The sequence below is a fragment of the Gambusia affinis genome, linkage group LG20 (assembly GCF_019740435.1).
Source record: "Gambusia affinis linkage group LG20, SWU_Gaff_1.0, whole genome shotgun sequence".
Lineage (NCBI taxonomy): Eukaryota > Metazoa > Chordata > Actinopteri > Cyprinodontiformes > Poeciliidae > Gambusia > Gambusia affinis.
Window position 1 is genome coordinate 7,381,116 of NC_057887.1, and position 17,843 is coordinate 7,398,958.

General features: G+C 40.7%; 1 protein-coding gene and 1 long non-coding RNA gene across 8 annotated transcripts in view; both read left to right on the top strand.

Moving 5' to 3' along the window:
* prkg1b (protein kinase cGMP-dependent 1b) overlaps window positions 1–16,254 on the top strand; it is a 62,272-nt gene extending 46,018 nt beyond the window's left edge. For 4 of the 7 annotated variants that reach the window (XM_044101924.1, XM_044101926.1, XM_044101928.1 and 1 more), the window contains 15 exons: window positions 1,628–1,733; window positions 2,027–2,090; window positions 2,169–2,246; window positions 2,332–2,426; window positions 2,937–3,002; window positions 3,584–3,658; window positions 9,892–9,988; window positions 11,513–11,652; window positions 11,836–11,925; window positions 13,010–13,151; window positions 13,373–13,536; window positions 13,624–13,746; window positions 13,831–13,893; window positions 13,956–14,022; window positions 14,133–16,238. In XM_044101924.1, coding sequence (XP_043957859.1) covers window positions 1,628–1,733; window positions 2,027–2,090; window positions 2,169–2,246; window positions 2,332–2,426; window positions 2,937–3,002; window positions 3,584–3,658; window positions 9,892–9,988; window positions 11,513–11,652; window positions 11,836–11,925; window positions 13,010–13,151; window positions 13,373–13,536; window positions 13,624–13,746; window positions 13,831–13,893; window positions 13,956–14,022; window positions 14,133–14,231 — 1,469 coding nt within the window. In that variant the 3' untranslated portion in view covers window positions 14,232–16,238. Of the gene's footprint in view, window positions 1–1,627; window positions 1,734–2,026; window positions 2,091–2,168; window positions 2,247–2,331; window positions 2,427–2,936; window positions 3,003–3,583; window positions 3,659–8,712; window positions 9,760–9,891; window positions 9,989–11,512; window positions 11,653–11,835; window positions 11,926–13,009; window positions 13,152–13,372; window positions 13,537–13,623; window positions 13,747–13,830; window positions 13,894–13,955; window positions 14,023–14,132 lie in introns of those variants that run through there. The other 3 variants (XM_044101923.1, XM_044101925.1, XM_044101929.1) reach the window with 3 other exon arrangements.
* LOC122822881 lies at window positions 4,585–5,165 on the top strand. The gene is made up of 2 exons (XR_006369240.1): window positions 4,585–4,986; window positions 5,093–5,165. It is a non-coding gene; the product is annotated as an uncharacterized LOC122822881 (long non-coding RNA).
* Window positions 16,255–17,843: the final 1,589 nt, after the last annotated feature.

Genomic DNA, 17,843 nt, shown 5'->3' on the forward strand with positions numbered 1-17,843 from the left:
ACATCATTAAAGTGCAGGAAGTTTCTGAGTTCCTGCGTCTCCACAGTAACTGCCTGCAACTTTAGGCAGAGGCATTGTAACCATGGCAGCCAGGTCTATCAGTGGACCTGTTGAGGATTATGGGATGTAACAAGTTTTGGCTCACCTTTCGTAAATTTGTGAGGACTTTCCTTCAGTTCCTAACCCTGGAGTTGTCTTTACCCCTTGGTTTAACTTTGTTTTTCCTATTTTATGATCACTCTTTTTTTTATTATTTATCCCATTCCTTCACCTAAATCACTATCAGTTCTTTTGCTCCATTCACTCCTGTCAAATTTACTCTGTTCTTCGTTTCGTTTCATCTGTATCTCCTACTTTTCCATCCGTCCTCCACGTCTTCCTGTCTTTTCTTCTCTCCTGCCTGGTTCTGTCAGGTTTTGATGTTTCCCTCAGAGATTTCTGAGATGAAGGACACTGTGCCAAAATCTGAAACTACCACAGTTTCCTCAGGAGGACGAAGATTCTGCTGTGGTTCAGTCACAGTTATTTCGCGTCCCCCTTGTCCTCAGTTTCAGTTGTTCAGGGAATTGAACCTGCATCGCCGTGGAGCAGAGCCCTCAGAGAAATCTGATCCTCTCTGTCACAGACAGGTGTAAGAGGGTTTTTCTGGTGATTTTGGTTTTATTCACACCAAGGTCTGTAGTTTGACTCTGAAGATTGATCCGTTTTTAAGGACTTCGGGCTTACTTGGTCAGGCTGCTGCAACTCACTGTGGACTTCAGGCTCAGGTCGTAGAAAGAGACCATCTAAACTCAATCAAAGACCATCTCTTATTGTTTTAAAGAGATCATTTCAGTAGCAAAGTGAGACATTATGTGGGGTAAACGGATGTCAGTTTCAGGAATTAACACCCTTTTAACGTTGATTTTTTTTTCCCCCAAAGGTTTTCTAGTTATTTTATGACTTGAAAATAAAATCCATGTGGTTAATCCATGTCCTTCTCTGGTTTCTGTTAGTCAGGCTACTCCGTCAGTGATGAATTTCTCTTCCCTGTTGCAGCATTTCTCAGTCTCGGCTGATGTTTACAGGTTTGATGAGTTTCAGCAGATCTCAGACGGAAGATGTCACCAGGAGCCTGACATAAGCCACCACCAACAAAAAATAAATAAAATAAAAAAAATAACTGATGTTCACAGACGTGTCAAATAGGTTGAGCGATGTGAAACCAAGGTCCGGTGTTTGCTCGTTGCATAAAAAAAACCCCTGCTGGTAAACAGGCTAAAATTTGTTACTAAGCAACAACATCAAGTCAGTGTTACTACCTGAGTAATGTGATCTGGGCTACTTTCACCCCAGATCACATTAAAGTTTGTCTGTTGGTCACAAACAGAACCTGAACGCCTGATTACACCTGGACTGCAGATTTGAACATCTGACACACACACGCACACACACGCAGAGAGAAATGTGTGGTTTCCATGACGACCTGTGCAGTGTTTTGTGCACGCACAACGTGGCACGATTTCAGGTCTCATCTGATGCTAACGCACAGTTTAAAGAGGAACATAAAAGCCCACGTGCACACAACTCTAAACACATCCATGCAGAACCAGCAGCTCTGTGTTTCAGCCCTAATTGTGTGTTTCAGCTCTGATCCATGTGAAGTTGTGGGCCATCGACCGGCAGTGCTTTCAGACCATCATGATGAGAACCGGACTCATCAAACACTCCGAGTACATGGACTTCCTGAAGAGGTGATTGGCTTAAGAGATGCATCAACACGCGCACAGATACAATCTGCGGCTGCAGAACCAGCTTAGTTCATTAAATTCATTGTTTTGGACGGAAAGAGTTCCCCAAAGCAAAACGTTCCCTCTGTGCAGCTGCAGCTGCTGCTGTGCAGGCTGTTTTGGAAACTTTCTTTTAAATATTTAATATTTTTCAGTGAGCATTCAGAAACCACAAGCACCAACGGAAGCAACGCAAACACTTCAAATGCAGAATTTATGATTTCAGACGAATTAAGAATGAATTTCTTTCTGCGCAGCGTTCCGACCTTCCAGGGTCTTTCAGAGGAAACCCTCAGTAAGCTGGCAGACGTCATGGAGGAGGTGAGTCTGTCAGCTTGCTCATCGTCTCCCTTTCGTCTGGTGTGAACCGTCCAATCAGACAGTTTGCTCTGTGTCCAGACTCACTACGACGACGGAGAGTACATCATCCGACAAGGAGCACGAGGAGACACCTTCTTCATCATCAGCAAGGGGAAGGTTAGTCCACTCTCCTCTTATTAAATGACTGTGACATCATCATTTACTTTAAGAAAACCTGCGGATTAATCACACTTCCTGGTAGGTGAACGTGACTAAGGGGGATTCAGCCAATCAGGAGGCCATTCACCTGAGGGAGCTCGGAAGAGGGGACTGGTTTGGAGAGCGAGCGCTGCAGGGGTAAGACCATGTTGCCCTAGACAACCAATGTCACTCCACCTTTTAGCTCCATCAAGTCATCCAAGCATCCTTCCCTACAATGGACCGGTTGAACACCTCCATGTCCGTCCATCAGCCCATTGGACGCAACGTCTTATTAAGAGTTTGATGGACAGCATCGCTGCCTGGCTTCATGTCCATGTGCACGAGGCGTTGCACGGTTTTCAGAATATTTTAGATACACCTTTTCCATTTTTGCTCCATTTTTGTTTATGAAGTTTGCTTAAGTTTGAAAACAAAGATTTTTGGAGTTGGTGAAAAAGTTTGTTGTGACGGAATATTTCGAAAATTTTGATTTTCGGAAAATTTTGAACATAGGCCTATTTGAATTGATCTCAGACAGTTTACTTAAAGTGAGAACTTTATCAGTGGTCATACACTCTCCAGCGCTCTGACTAGAGTTATCTGCTAGGCTGGTGTTTTAATCCCCAATAATGCTGTGCGTATGGGTGTGTCTGTGTGTGTTCACAGGGAAGACGTGAGAACAGCCAACGTCATCGCTGTTGAGCCCGTCACCTGCCTGGTTATCGACAGAGAGTGAGTGTCCTCAGTAGATTCAGACCCAAACAGACCTGGACACAAAGTCTGTCTGCCCTAAATTCAGATTAGTCTTTTCAAGTTGCTCCTTGAAAACTGACCGTTTTCCAAACATCAGATTTAAACAGTGGAAAAAGCTGGCACATCTTTCTTAAGTCGATACTGCCCTCTGCTGGCTTTCAGGGCAAACGACATATACTAACTGCTACAAATAAGTAGTAAAACCTGTCTAGATTGTTCTGGAGCTTATGGTCATCCTCACATTTCTCCAGTAGCTCCTCACTGCTACCTAAAACCAATCTGAGTCCTCACAGAGGGAGTTCTAAATCTTCAACAGCGGTTAAAACTCAGTCTTGCTCATTGATTTTCCTTTTTCACTGCTGAGGTCCTCTTAGGAATGTTGTGTGGTTCAAAGCACAGATAGTCCTTTAAGAGCAACACTAACCCTCACTGAGTTCAGCTTTACTGGAGCTCTGTGCTGTTAGCATGTTTCTGAAATGGACCGAACGTCATGTTGGTTCCCAGATCATTGAAATTAATATAATTTCTCTCTCTCTCTCTGTGTCTCTCCCTTGCTTCAGCTCATTCAAGCACCTGATTGGTGGACTGGACGACGTTTCAAATAAAGTCTACGAGGACGCAGAAGCCAAGGCCAAGTACGTCCATCAGACAATGACAAGTCTACAGCGTTATCAGGAAGTTTTCACTCTGCTTTCAGCTGAGCTTTCTAAAAATCAAAAAATAAAAATTCTTGATGAAGCAACACATTTTATTTACAGCTCCATTACTACACCAGAAACCTCTCTCCCTAAACAACTCTGTTGTGTTGGTGTGAAGGTGATCCCCTCATTAAACCGTCTCCAGTTGTGCATTAATCCCTAATCTCATGTGAGCTTTCATAAGTGAAGTGGGCATTGAGAAGCCACAGGAGGCAGAGTGGAACCCCGGGGGGGTCGTTACAGAGTGATACACATAAAATTAGCATTGAATCCACATTCTGCTCTAAAGAGTAAAACATGTCAATAATGCGTACCCTACATCAAAAACACTGTTATTAATAACAACCCAGATCTGCTGGGCAAGTTAACAACGATTTGCCTCTTTTTTCACCTTGAATTCTTTAATTACTTAATCACACAGACTGTTTGCCACCATTACATCAAACCCTCGAGCTGTTCTTTTTAAAGGGTCGACCGTTATGTGGGTATCACTGCTACCTAAAACGCAGAAAAGGGAACAATAAAACAAAACAATATCGAGGGTTTCCCTTAACAAATAGATCCAGAACAACAGCTGGATTTTTTTGTATTCAGTAGGCTTGATTATTGTTTTGGTGTGTTTACTGAACTCTATAAAATGATTGTTAGAGTTCTGACAAACATCAGAATCATTGAACATATGATTTAATACCTACTTTGACCCCATTTTTCGAAAATAAAACTGTGCTTCCTGCTAGTTTTGAATTAGAAAGCGCCTGCTTACTTTTTCAGGTAAAGCTAAATATTTAGAGAGCCTTCATGTCAATCAATCTGTACAGCAGTTGGGCTATAATTCAGTCTGACTTCTACCAGGTGGAGAAAGGACAGCTATCAGAGGCGTTTGTGGACCGAGGACACTCGTCCAATCAGGGTTCAGCTGCTGCTGTAAACAACTAGATTCTACAGTAACGGTCAGGAGTCAACTGACTGCCAGTCATGTGACCCTGTGCAGCTGGACGCTCTCGTGTTTCCTCTTATGGTATAGATTTAATATGGCGCACTCTCGCAAACCAGACTGTTCAACCGTAATTCACAGCTGTCGCCGTGGCAACGGTAAACAGAAAACAGAGTGTGCAACCTGAGTGTGTGTTTGCCCTTCTAGTGCTCTGCTCTGAGCTGAACGCTGTTCCCGACAGTGACCTGAACTTGGTTTAGGTTACTTCTGTTGATCCAAGCTGTGACGGAAAGACCCACAGACATGAAGGGAGAGTTTGTGTTCATCTTTGGTAGGATTTGTTCGTGGGGTTAAGAATATCTCCTAACTGCAGGAAAAAAAGTGTACAATATGAAAATATGCCCAATTTATATGAGTTGTTTTTTTTTTTTTTTTAGGATTACCGCAAACAATTTCGCACGGAGCTTGACAAGAACATGAAAAGGATAAAGCTACAGAAACAATGCCAAATCTCCTTGTGCTGTATTTTGATATTGAATCTCTTCCCTTTGTTAAGGCTTTTTGAAGCTGCTTGTTTTACTCTGTTTGATTTATCCTTGTGTGTCCTTCGTGTGCTGTGAAGTCCAAATCCCTTTCTTACCACCACCACCTAATTTTAGACTGTTCAAGCAGCTACTGTTTCTGCAGAAACCCGAATCCAGTGCTTGCAGGAAGTAATCTGGTCCTGCATGCAGAACTGAAGAGGCTTCAGTCTGTTGGTCCCGACATGAAAGTATAGGAAACATTGTTCTCAAAAGACATGCGATGATTCTATTAGTCTCTTACATTCTTCTGTAAAACTTCCAAGAGGTCCCAGCATGCTGTTTACATTAGTTTCAGGTTTGGACATTTAGTAGACCCCGTGTTTCTCAATACCAGGCCTGAGGGACCACTGCCCACATGTTTTAGGTCCTTCCCTTTTGCCACACTCCTGGTTGAATAAGCGGGTGATTATCAGGCTTCTGTACCACTTGATGACATGCAGTCATTTTAATCAGGTGTTCTAAAACAGAGACACATCTGACATATCTTTATATGTCAGATGTGTCTCTGAGCTGAACGCTGTTCCCGACAGTAACCTGAACTTGGTTTAGGTTCCAGTCCACGAGGACTGGAACTGAGAAACACTGGACTAGACCATTGCAATATGTTGATTCTGTTCTTGTTTATCTACTCTGCCGTAGTTGCTGTATTTGGGATCATCGTCCAGTTGACGTCCAAATTTGGGCAAGCTTCACGTTTCAGACAGACAGGCTCACATTTGACTCTAGAATTGTTTGGCTGTGGTTCTTGGTCAATTCAAAGATAGAAAAAGGTAGAATAAAAAGTCCATTCATTACACCTCAACCAGCACCATCTAGGGTTTCTTTAAACATGGTTCTATGCATTATGACCAAACCTCTCTACTTTGATCTCACCATGTCCAAAGGATGTCATACCTTGAGTCTAGAGCTTCATTCAAGTACAGCAGGGGTCTCAAACTCAATTTCCCCGGGGGCCGATGGAGGTAGAGTCTGGGTGAGGCTGGGCCGCATCGGGTTTTCCACAAGAAAAGCTCTTACAAAAACATTCCAATGTTAGCAAATGACTTTATTTTTATTTTTTAAACACAAAATAAGATGAAAAAATAAATAAATTAACAATTCATAAGAAAAAAAAATCAGTAATAAATAAATAAAATATAATAATAACACAGCAGCTATAGAAGACTAGATAAATGTAATTATAATATTTCAGATTCAAATGGCTGTATTAACCTTTAACCTTTAACTTTCTGAACATGAATGGAACATTGAACATAAACTGTTATGAATATAACAGTTTATAAACTGTTTATAAACAGCGCTTCCTCTCGCATAGCCGAGCCACATTTGGCTTAAGGGAGGAGGCAGTTGAGACCCTAAGTAGAGCTTGAAGATGCTCGTCAGTAAGTCTGGACCTGTACTTGGACTTATTGAAGTTCAAGGTAGAGAAGAGCTTTTCGCACAAGTATGTGCTCCCAAAAAGACACATGGTCCGCTTGAACATTCGGGAAAGCTCAGGGAAGCTGGGTGGCAATTCTCTCAAGCTTGTCTGCTTTTCCACTCTCCTCCCTGAACTTGGCTTTGAGTTCAGAGTGGCACTGCGGGTCAATGAGCTCCATTTGAAGCACTGTAATTGGTAAGTTAGTTCAGCTCCGCACACAACACTGAAAAGTGCCAATCATATCAAACTCGCGGGCAGTGTTGGTATAGTTACTTTGAAAAAGTAACTTTAATCGGACTACTGATTACTCCTTGAAAAAGTAACTTAGTTAGATTACTGACTACTTGATTTGGAAAGTAACTAAGTTACACTAAAAGTAACTTTTTAGTTACTTTCAGCAGGTGCTAACAACACTCCGCCTCCTGTGAAAATCACATTGAGCTTTGCCAATACTTTTTTGTAAGCTATTTTATAATGGTAACATCAACAATGTGTCTCCACTGATAAGGTTGAACTGAAGAGTTGATTGTAGACAAATAAAAAACGTGAGTAGTTTGTGTGGTCCACTGTTGTCTGGAAAACTCTAAGAAGGATTTTAAAGCCCCCCCGTCCCCTTTCCTCAGCCTCCAGGTTCTGCGTTACGGCCCTGCGTTTGGTGTCACTGCGCACAGATCTCCTCCTGCAGCTCACAGCTCAGATGGCTGCACAGATTTGCGACACTTATCTTAGTATTAATAATTAGAATTAAGTTGCCATTATAATTATTGGAAACTACGGACACGTTCATTCGTGGCTGTTTTCACGTTTATTGCGCTGTTTAAATTAGTCTCGATGTTTGTAGTTTTCTGGAGCGCAACGCGAAGCTCGACGTCATTCAGAATATATTAACTTGACATTAACAGAGACACAGCGGGACGGATCATCTGAGAAATGATGAACAGGGAGAGATGGAGTAAGACTACCTTAATCACGAACAAATTCTGGGATTTAGCTATTATGAGTCTCTGCTTATTTCCAAACCCAAATGAGCAACTTCACGTTCAAAAACGAGCCTAAAAAGGCGCAACCCGCCGCTCATTAAATCGGCAAGCAACTTTAAAAAATGAAGCCCAAAGCCGTTTATAATAATCGGACTTGTCAGCAGAATCTCAAAATAGTTCCAGTTTTTCCACCAACAAAATGCGCATCTCCCTCCATTGTTTACATTTCTGTCGCATAGAGACGTCGGTCACTCGACAAGACGCGTAGAGGAAATACGATTAAATTACAAAAGAAGATAGTAACGCAAAAATGATTTTGATAAGTAACTGTAGTCTGACTACTGGATTTGAAATAGCATATTACTCGTTACTGAAAAAAGTGGTCCGACGTCAGTAACACGTTACAAATTAACGCGTTACTGACATCACTGCTCGCGGGCCACACTAACATTAAACTTTCATATTAAGGTGGGGGCCACAAACTATCGTCCCGAGGGCCGCAGTTGGCCCGCGGGCCGCGAGTCTGAGACCCCTGAAGTACAGTAAGGAAAGTTATCTTACCCAACAATTTTATACAAGTTTTAGTTGTTAAGTCTTTCTCTGATTGTCCTGTCATAAATTTCAATAGTTAAAATGCTGACAAAGTAATCCACTCTCTAATCCAAGAAATGTGCTGGGATGTCAACTCGAAAGAAAATTTAAAGAATCTTCTTTTCATTTTATTCTGAACAATTCATATGCTGTTGGTTGTTTGCGGCCAGATTATAGGATCTGTTGAGAACCAGGTGACCTGAATTGGTGGCTGGGTACGATTCAGATATAGAACTTTGGCTTAAACCCTTTTTGACCCTCACATGCAAAGGGATTAGAGCTGCCATTGTGACAAAATATTTTTTTGTTGTTTGTCAGCTCACAGTGAGTTATTCTAGGAAGACATGGCGATGCTGGAACATAACGCTACAGTTATTGGCCTGGTTAAGTCGGAGTCTGGAGGATTAACAGTCCTATATTATGTCAGGTGTGTAACACCTGTGGTGCATGCAAACATAAAAGAACCTCATTCACACTGAAGCCAGGAACAAACACAGCTGAACCATAAATACGGAAACCCTCATCAAGCTGTGAGGGCCTCTGAAAAGCCCTGAAGAAGAAACCTGGGTGTCCTCTAGTTTTCAGTTTGGGACAGTCTGTGCTGCAGCCTCCTGACACTCAGCCAGCCTCCTCAATGTCTGACCTTCCTTTAGCGGGTGAACCTCTGAGCAATGTTTCCGCCTCCTAAAAATACCCGTTACCAGCAGCAACTCCCACCAGTCAGGTCGTCTTATCAGTAGCTGTTCCTGCCTGGAGGATTCAGGCACTGCAGACCTGAGGCTCATTTGACCAAAAGGACAAACCTCTTAGAGCCTTTCCTCTGTCTGGGTTATAGTCCTTAAAGCGTCCTCTGTTTAACTGCTCTGCTTGTTCTCTTCGTATCGGTCAGAGAAACAAAAGAGTGATTTTCTTGGAGGTGATGCTGTTCTCAGTCTCTCCCGGATTCTGACAGCATTTCCTTCACTTCAGGACCAGCCTCTTTCTCTATCTTGATGCACAAACCTCTGGAGGATCCGGCAACCTCACCGCCACGCTGGTACCTCCATAGCAGAGCCCTGCTGATCCACTGCTGCCATCGGTATTACTCGCTCCATGTAAACTGGACATGGAGCTCATCGTTTGAGACAGCTCTGCTGCAGACGCTCTGCCGAACATTTTCGTGAGGTTCCAGATTTTGCTCCAGTTCAGTCTTTGTGCTTTTACGTGAAAACATTTTATTTTTTTTCGTAGAGTAACGACTGAAACATCATCTGAAGAATCCGGTGCATTGAGTTCCATTCATAAATATTCATTGGTTAAAAGCGGATTCACCTTCCTTCCTCTCGAGTCAGGAAGATTTTTTTTTTTCTTATTCTGACCTTATTCAAAATAGTTTTGGAGATGAGAGAGTTGCTTCCTGTCCCAGTGAGGCGGCAGAGGGAGCGTCTCCCCAGCCTTCCTTCTGCCCCCTCTCACTCCTTCCCCATCATTTCGTTCTCCATCCACACTTCCAAGAAGTTTCCATTTTTTCACGTGGTAAAATGCTGCAGGTAGGACAGCAGGGTTTTTGATTAACTTGGCAAGTTTTCTCCACTTGTGTTCTTCATCACAATGAGCCTTTTTAAAAAAAAAAAAAAAAAAAAAGACATTCCCACCACATGATTGTGTGTTTATCTTCTCAGGTACGAAGCCGAGAATGCCTTCTTCTCCAGCCTAAAGCTCAATGACTTCAACATCATTGATACTCTGGGAGTTGGAGGCTTTGGAAGAGTTGAGCTGGTACGTCTTGATGTCTACTTGTTTTCCTAGTTAATGGCAGTGATTCTCGGGAGCTCAGAGGTGCTTATGGCCTTAATCAAATGTGTTGAGAGGACAACATCCATCCGTTGATCCATTGGCTATACCCGATTGTCCTCGTCCATTATACATCCTGGACAGATCGCCAGTTTGGAGGTCATTGCTCCAACAGAATAATGAACCAGAAATATTCTGTTCCACACCAGTTTCTGAACAGTGATGAACAAGTTTCAGACATGCTTCAGGATACGGAACCAGACCATTTAATTATTTGTTGAGTCATTTTCAATTTAGACATAAGATTAACTGTTTCATTGTCACTGTGTGGTATTTGCACTATGTTTCTAGCAAAGTGTCAGCATCTGTAACTGGAAACCTGCCCAAATGTGGTTGAGGGGTCGTACACCTGCAGTCCTGGACCAAAACAGGCTTAGGGATGTTCTGGGTTGGGTTGAGGGAAGCAGAGAGGATGGAAGGATGAGGCATTTGACGCACTGCGGCTCAAGGAGTTGGGTTTCTCTAAGACAGGAGGCGGGGCTGGAGGTGACTGTTGGTTAAAGGGAAAGCCCTGCTGTGGGTTTGCCCAAAAACAGATTAGATTCCAGGCTGGGGGGGGGGGAGGAGGGGGTCCTCCTGAAGTATTTTTAGTCATCCAGAGTGTAAGAAGGTGAACTCTGACCTCCAGACTGCCTGTCTGACCCAAATGGATTGCTAATGACATCATGGTAACTGAAAATCGGACTCTGCAGGTTCCCTTACTCCCTTAAGCATCAGCATGGCCTTAAATCTTCAAGAAATGTTTCTAGTTTGAGCTCTTCTCTGCCATCGCAATATATATATTTTTTAGATATAAACAATAATAAATAATAAAAGACTTTTTATGCAACTAGTCAAAACACCTCTCTGTCTAATTAAAAAAAAAGAAAAGAAGAAGAAACTTCCAACATTTCAGTAAAACCAAAGTACATTGTTGGAGTTGTCTTTGCTGGAAACCTCTGAGTGGAAACCCGGCTCCAGTTGCCAGAGTTTTTCCGTTGATGGTGGCATGATAGGGGCGTCACGGGTTGGGGTTGGAGCTCAGATATCCTGATGTGGAGAATCCGTCCAGGAATAGGAATAGATTGTGTCATGACCTACAAGAAGCACAGCGCGGTGTTGACAGCATGAACTCTCCTCAGTAGATCCTGACACCCCTGAAGCATATTTCCTGAGTTTTTAACTTTATAACACTTATCAATTTTCTAAAATAAACGACGGTATAATCTAAAAGAATAATTTTTAAAAAAGCAGGCCACATTCAACCAGAAGCAGAAACCAGAATAGAACCATGTGCAGGGAAAGTAAATAGGTGTTCAGCTGGTCATTTTCAGACATTGCACAAAGCGAAAAAAACAAAAACAAAAGCACAACTCTCTGCACGTTGCCAGTTGTACTGTGATGTGACATTGCAAATATTTTGTAGTAATTGATCTTTCTTGCCCTACTGCATATATTGTCTTCATGTAGGTGCAGCTGAAGAACGAGGAGGCTAAAACATTCGCCATGAAGATTCTGAAGAAGCGTCACATCGTGGACACGAGGCAGCAGGAGCACATCCGTGCAGAGAAGCATATCATGACGGAAGCACACTCAGACTTCATTGTCAGGTCAGAAAACTGTGCGTTTTTATGTCTCATAAAATAATTCATGTAAAAAAAAAAGACAAAGGTGCCAGTAAAGCATACTAGTTTCACCTTTAAAAAATTGAAATGAGTGCTTTAATTTGTCCTCATGTGTATAACGTTGCAGACATGTGGGGTTCTCTCTGTGACTCTATTCTTGGTGTTCAGGTTGTACCGGACGTTTAAAGACAGTAAATATTTATACATGCTGTTGGAGGCGTGTCTGGGTGGAGAGCTGTGGACCATACTGAGAGACAAGTACGCTGTTCACCAAGATGATGCCTGAGTGACTAAAGATTTCTTTAACTTTACTGTCATCACAATTATTACTCACTAATTAAAATAAATTATTTAATACGTTTTTACTTCTTTACCATAACATCATTCACCTATTTATGTCAAGAATATGTTCTCTAACACTTTTGTAATGTTACATAATGTATAATAATTATTTGAGAGTGTATTAGGTTGATTTTTAGTATCGATATCTGTATTAAATTAGTTTAGCTTATTTACAATTTCTCTATGAAGTACAGAGCAAATGCAGGAAATAATAACAATAAAAAACATTTATTTGTTTTGTCATTTTGTTTTTAAGATAATATTACAATTTATAGTGAAAATGTATACTTGAAATTCTTTTTTTCCCCCCTAAAACTCATGAATACTTGAGAATGTCTCTAAATGCTTATAAGTGCCTGTTATAATGATTCAAACACCAAATATATCTTAATATGAATTAATAAGCACAGTAGAAGCCGTCTTGTCGCTACCACAGAAGCTAATACAGTCTATCTTACCTCAGCCCCAGGGGTTACAACCAATCAGCAGCAAAAATAAATAAATAATAATAATTATAACAACACCCCTGAGTTGACTGCTTTGTAAGTACTAGCCAGTAGCATATAACATGCCATTATGCATTGTTATTTTTGCTTTCCAAACTGTATTTTCTTTTGAATATCTTATATTCTATATAAAAATCAACAAATAGGCAAATATTTCAGCAAATAATTTGGAGTAATGTTCCACAAAACAAAACAAAAAAAAAGGAAAACAAAAAAGAAGAAAATCCACAAATAACTGAATCCAGAAGTTCTGAATCTCAAATAGGCAGGGTCTACTGTAACAAAATGATTACAAATGTAATTAACATATTTGAATTTTGAATAAACAGAACAAGACATATTCTTCACATATCGGGTCTTTATTATGGAATCTTATAATTATGTTTGTATTTTAAATGGACATTTTAATGTGTTTAATGAAAAATTTACTTGGTATGAAATTGTCTCCAAATTCCAAATACATTGATAATTTTCTCCATCTCTGTTGGTTGCAGAGGTTCGTTTGATGACTCCACCACTAGGTTCTACACTGGCTGCGTGGTTGAAGCATTCGCTTACTTGCATGCCAAAGGCATCATCTACCGGGACCTGAAGCCTGAGAACCTGATCCTGGACAGCCGAGGATATGCTAAGCTGGTACGTCCACCAGGTCCACGCGGGCAACCTGTGACTCATGTTCAAAAACCTCCAACAGCTTTTGGCGAATGAACTGAATCTGTGACTCTAAATCTTTGCATTCCAAGAAACTCCAACCATGTAACTACTGTCACAGGAAGCAAAATTACTATCCGCTTCCTCTGAATAAACTCCTTGATAGTGTCCAACGAAGGAAGATAAAAGGCACTGTCGTTTTGCAGGTGGATTTTGGTTTTGCAAAGAAGATTGGATTCTGCAAGAAAACATGGACGTTTTGTGGGACGCCGGAATACGTTGCTCCAGAGATCATTTTGAATAAGGGTCACGACGTGTCGGCCGACTACTGGTCTCTAGGGATCCTGATGTATGAGCTGCTGACAGGCAGGTAGGGATTCCTACACCCGACGTCGGAAAAATCCGAAATGACCAGCTCGGAGTCCGACAGTGTTTGTTTGTCTGTTTGGGTCTGCAGTCCTCCGTTCTCAGGTCCAGATCCGATGAAAACGTACAACATCATACTGAGAGGCATTGACATGATTGAGTTCCCCAAGAAGATCACCAAGAATGCTGCCAACCTCATCAAGAAGCTCTGCAGGTAGCATGGACTGTTTCCTAAAACATAATTAACTAATTCCTACTCCAAATCAACTATTTAGCCACATCTTCCTTGTGTCTGCAGGGATAGTCCATCGGAGAGACTAGGAAATCTGAAAAATGGAGTGAAGGACATCCAGAAACACAAGTAAGTGAGCTAAATATTTACTTTCGATCGTTTGGAAATTAAGTGAATGTTTGTCTGTTCAGGTGGTTCGAAGGATTCAACTGGGAAGGACTGAAGAAAGGAACCCTAACTCCACCCATCACACCCAAGGTAGGTTGAGAGGAAACTAAAATACACTTGGGTTGTAATCTTAATGTTCCGAATGAGCCTGTTTTTTGGGGGGGAGTTTTCCTGGTCTTGAGCTGTGCTTTTGCTTCCAGGTGTCCTCTCCAATCGACACCAGTAACTTTGACAGTTTTCCAGAAGACACGGATGAGCCGCCGCCCGATGACAACTCAGGATGGGATTATGACTTCTAAACCGAGTCTGCATCCTTGAGACGGTGTTAAAGTTGAAGACCCACCAGGTGAAGAAGCCAACTGTGGCCGGTTTGTGCGCAATATGAACTTGGGGCCAAATGTAGATGGAAACACATGGAGAGAGGTTCTCTGAAAGATCGAAGTGATCCAGTGGATCAGCTCTGTTCATTCAAGAAGAGTTGAGCAATGAAGCAGCTCAGTGTCCAGAGCTGGAGGTTTACGTCCCGTGGCTTTACTTTTTTTTTGGATTCGCTTCTGGTTCTGGGAAGTCGCTGGGCATGATGAGCAGTTGAGCCAAATAGACGGCTGCTGAAATTTCCTAAGAATCTGAGTTGTCTTTTAGGCTGCAGAGGAACTCTGAGGAAGTTCTTTCATCACACGGACCATAGAGGGCTTCTATGAACCCACTTTGTTACTGCAAATGAACCGAACCGGCTGCAAATATAGTGATTCTTGAGTTTATGTCAAAAAGTGCCAGTTCTTAGCATCTCTTTCAGCTTTTAAAAATCCCACCAGAAGGCTGACAGAACTTGAATCACCGTCTGCTTCCTCTGAAATGTGAAAGACGTTATTCACAATATATCTTCTCACCTGGAGATCTTGTTTTCTTCTTCTTTTTTTAAAAAAGGTTTGGGTTATAAATAAGGTTTAGTTTGCTTTTCTTGGGATGTATAATTAGTTTAATTGAGCAACTCTAATATATAAGCAAATAAATGTTTTAAATACTAACATATTTTATTATTTTAAAATTATGTTTGTGTTTAAATGACATTACTTTATATATAATTTATTTATTAAATTCAGTAAATTTAAATAAAAAAGAGATTCAGAACATTAAATGTCTCATAGGTTGGTTCTCAAGCATTTCAGAGGAATTATAGTGTTTGCTGCCATCTGGTGGGTAAATGTTGCTATTGTAGTTCTCTAATGGTGCTGAGAAAACTTTAAAATCATAGTTTTTTTTGCCCGTTGTGCCTAAATGTGATGTGTGGATTATGTAACAGCAAGCAGCCCTCTCACTTTAAACTGAAAAGAGCTAAACTCTTGGAATCCTTCTTCCATTCTGTAGACACTTCAATCTACTCGGTTGGCTGTAGTTTTCACTTTGTGCCACTAGATGTCTATGTTTACAAAACTCTGTACCTTTAACTCGTATTGCTTCCTTACACAGATGCTGCTGCAGATTGAAATTAGCTCTGAAATTGATGACAAATGATGACAAGGTTTGCTCTCTCTCTCTGATCAATCAGTTCCTTATTCATCCACTAAATAAGCTCTATGGGTTTTTTTTGTTGATTTTTTTAAAGGAAAGTCAAACAATTCCACTTCAAATCAGACTTAAATGTCAACTTTCTTCATTAAGCTTAAAATCATGGTTGAAAAAGCCGTGGCTGCAGCAAAATAAGCGATTACGTGCAGGAGCTTTGCATGCTAACACAGTTTATATGAAATAGTTTCAACAATTGTGCAATTTTGATGTTCCATTCCTCAAACGAGGATATCTGATCTCTGTATTTTGTGCTGTTTTTAAAAGAGTGAACACCTGTATGTATTTTGTATGAAGCTTTTGTATCATCAGTCAGACTTTGCTGGAATATTTTTGTAAAACAATCAGTTGCGTGACGTCTCTGCATGACGACAGTGGTAACGGTGTGTGGTTTGCTCCTCCAGAGGGCATGGTAGGGGTCAATCAGTACAATCAAAATGTTATGACTTTTATTTTTTTTCATAAAAGTCAAATATAAAGATAGGTTCCTTTTTATGTGCTTTCAGTCAGCCAGCATGAGGTTTTAGAGGCACTGACATGATAAAATCACGTGTTTATCAATGTCACTGAAGTCATGTTGGAACATTAAAGTTTAGTTTTGGACCACAAGGAAAAAAATGTGTATATTTAAGTGATGCTATTTTGTGTTTATTGGTGATTTATTTGTATATTAAGAAATATGTTCCTATAGTTTCTATATTTAACATTTATCCTACAATTGTGTTTTAAAAATAAAAGGTTCCAGAATAAACTGAAGCGAATTCTTATTTCTCAACAAAGCCAAATCATATTCATATGATTCATATTAACAAGTGAACAGAAAACAGTTAAATCTGCTGAATTTAAATGTTGAGTGAAGCTTCTCTTACATAAGTCAGCCACTTGGTTAGCAGCTGATCTGCAGTAAACTGAGTGTAGTATTAATTTTTCAATACCAGCAGTTACAACATAACATGCAAACAGGACCACATGGAGTTTCTCACTATTCAGTTACCACTACAACTGTTTCTTATGCACGTAAAAGATTTGAAGACAGAATGCATGTCTAGAAACAGTCAAAGAGCGGTATTATTCAACATATTACCAACTGAAAAAGAATCTGCAATTTCTATTGGGATGAATATGTCAATTATCCTTCGACTTGTTTGCAAATGTACGATTTTTATCGTTTTTGGGGCCTGCCATAGCACTGCGTTTTTCACATCAGGTAATTCCTGTTTTGGGTAACATAGGACTGGTTTAACCCAACCCCTGTTACACATGGGATTAGTGTGGCCCTTTAAAATGAAGCTTACTAAAAATGTCAAAAGAAATGTCCCTCTCCTGTCTCAATATTAGCCTTTTCCATAAAATAAACATTTCAGCTATTTCCTTCTCCCAGGTCAGTGAACCAGTGCATTAACTTTAGCAAATATATTAGCATTTCACTGCATAAGGAAAACTTAGCATTTCACTGCCCCCCACTAGTGCGCTGCCTTGTGGGGCAAGCATTTTAGCTATTTTTTAAAAATTGATTAACTATGTTTAGTATAGTGAATGGAACAAGTCAAAGTAAGACAACATTCTAGTGATACCCCACATGCCACTGACAGCATTTAAGCTAACTTAAGCATCTTGGCTAATTTTAGCTTATACATTAATTTTAACACACTGAATGGAATAAGTCCACGTTAGTCAAGATGGCTCTAATTCTTCACATAGTAATGAGTACAAGCAGGCATGCTGTGGTGGCGTAGGGGATAGCGCAACCCACATTTGGAGGCCTTGAGTCCTCGACGTGGCCGTCGTGGGTTCGATTCCCGGACCTGACTGACATTTGCCGCATGTCTTCCCCCCTTTCCTGTCAGCCTCCTGTCATAAAAGGGACACTAGAGCCCACAAAAGACCCCCTGGAGGGGAAAAAAAACCAAACAGTAATGAGTACAGGTTAGCTAAGTTTAGCATTGTTGCTGTTTTTTAGCGTCAGAACCTCTGATTTGGATCCAGGCACACTTTGGCAGGCCCTATTTAAATTTCTTCAGAAATTTTCTAGTATTACTTTTTATTAATTTGGTGTTCAGATATGTTTTTTTTTTTTCTGATAATGAACTGGAGAGCAGACACCAACGGTTGTACTTCATTCTATTGGCACTATATCAAACTATCACTCAATCAGTCAACTCACTTTATTTTGGTAAATTGTCAACATTTAACACAGAAAACAACTGTGACTGGTGACGAATCATAAACACAGAATTTTTATAACCAAAACGATGACATTTTTCTAATCCAACCCCAAGAATACAATGAGTAAATAACACAAAAAAACACAATACAATATTAATTGATTATTACGCCAACATGGC